This window comes from Phaseolus vulgaris, chromosome 2 (assembly GCF_051622355.1).
Source record: "Phaseolus vulgaris cultivar YP4 chromosome 2, ASM5162235v1, whole genome shotgun sequence".
NCBI classification, from domain to species: domain Eukaryota; kingdom Viridiplantae; phylum Streptophyta; class Magnoliopsida; order Fabales; family Fabaceae; genus Phaseolus; species Phaseolus vulgaris.
The window spans coordinates 24,694,361-24,696,008 of NC_143499.1; the positions used below are offsets into that span (position 1 = coordinate 24,694,361).

The following is a 1,648-nucleotide window of genomic DNA, read 5'->3' on the forward strand; positions in this document are numbered from 1 at the left end:
GAGCCTACATTGTTTGGGATGAAAATGATGTCTCTTCATCCAACTCCTCATCAAGTGAAGACGAATAAGCTAATATGTGTTTGATGGCCAAGGAAGAGGATGATGCAAGTAGTGTAAGTTCGTGTTCTTCTTTAAATGCTGAAAATTATAGTCAACTTCTTCAAGCTTTTAAAGAAACATATGAGAAAGCTAATCGTTTGGCACTCTTAAACAACCGATTGAAAGGGTTGAATAATTGGCTTGAAAATAGAGTCAAGGCACTAGAAGAAGAGTTGGAGGATTCAAAAACTGATTTTGAAAATCTAGAAATGCTTTACAAGAACTCTTCTTGCAAGTGTGATTCACTTGTTTTTGAAAATTGTGAATCTCTTGAAAAGAAGGTTCACTACCTTGTGAAAACTGTGGATAAGCTTTCAAAGGGTAAATCCAACTTTGAGAATTTCTTGGCATCTCAAAATTGTGTTTTTGGAAAAGCAGGTTTAGGTTTTAATCCACAGAGCAAGAAAAATGAGTTTTCAAATTCTTTTTCAAAACTGCTAGAAAAACAACCGATTGAAAAATCGAAACAACTAGTTGTTACATGTTTTTATTGGATGAAAAGAGGTCACTCTATTAGATTCTGCAATATTAGGAAATATTTTGTTCCTAAAGGTATTATGAGATGGATTCCCAAGAATTCAGAGGTTCCTCATAATAAAGTTAATGTCAAAGGACCCACATTTGTAAGGGGACCAAATCTTGTTGCTTGATTCTCTATTTTGTAGGTAAGCTTGATGAAAAATATGGAAATGTGTTACCTGGACAGTGGTTGTTCCAAACACATGACTGGAGATAAATCTAAGTTTGTGAACATCAATTTCAAGCAAGAAGGTCATGTGACTTATGGAGACAATAATAAAGGAAAGATTCTTGGAAGAGGCACCATTGGAAACAAGAACAACTTCTTGGTTCATGATGTCCTTTATGTGGAAGGTCTCAAGCACAGTCTTCTTAGCATTAGCCAGCTATGTGACAAGTGTTACCAAGTAACCTTCAAGCCAAACTCTTGTGAGATATGTCTACCCAATTCAAAGGAAGTAGTGTTGATTGGTAAAAGGATCAACAATGTTTATCTTTTAGATATCTCTTCTCCTACATCTATAGGTTGTCTTCTTTCCAAACATGATGAGTCATGGCTATCACCTGTTGAAATTCTGCAACAGGAAGAGATGCCAAAGGAATAGAGAATTCCAAGGGATCTTTCAGTGGAAAACATTGTTGGCCAGATCAAAAGGGTGTTTCTACACGTAGTGTTGTATCTAATTACTGCAAGCATATAGCTTTTGGCTCACAAGTTGAACCTAAGTCAATTGAGGAAGCTCCCATGGATGATAAATGGGTTGCTGCCATGCATGAGGAACTGCATCAATTCACACCAGATGAACATCATTGGATGCAAATGGGTTTTCAGAAACAAGTTGGATGAATCTGGAGTAATTATAAGGAATAAGGCAAGGCTTGTGGCTAAAGGTTATAATCAAGAAGAGGGCATAGATTATGGTGAAACCTTTACTCCAGTTGCAAAATTAGAAGTTGTAAGGTTACTGTTGGCCTTTGCTTGTATGAGTGGATTCAAATTGTTTCAAATGGATGTTAAGAGTGTTTTCCT

The 1,648-nt window shown here is 36.3% G+C and overlaps 1 protein-coding gene across 1 annotated transcript; it reads left to right on the forward strand.

Annotated features, from left to right (window-relative positions):
• The first annotated feature begins 788 nt into the window (after positions 1 to 788).
• LOC150029065 (uncharacterized) lies at positions 789 to 1,223 on the forward strand. The gene has a single exon (XM_090297913.1). It carries the CDS (start codon positions 789 to 791, stop codon positions 1,221 to 1,223), a length of 435 nt encoding a protein of 144 aa, XP_090154039.1.
• The last annotated feature ends 425 nt before the right edge of the window (positions 1,224 to 1,648 follow it).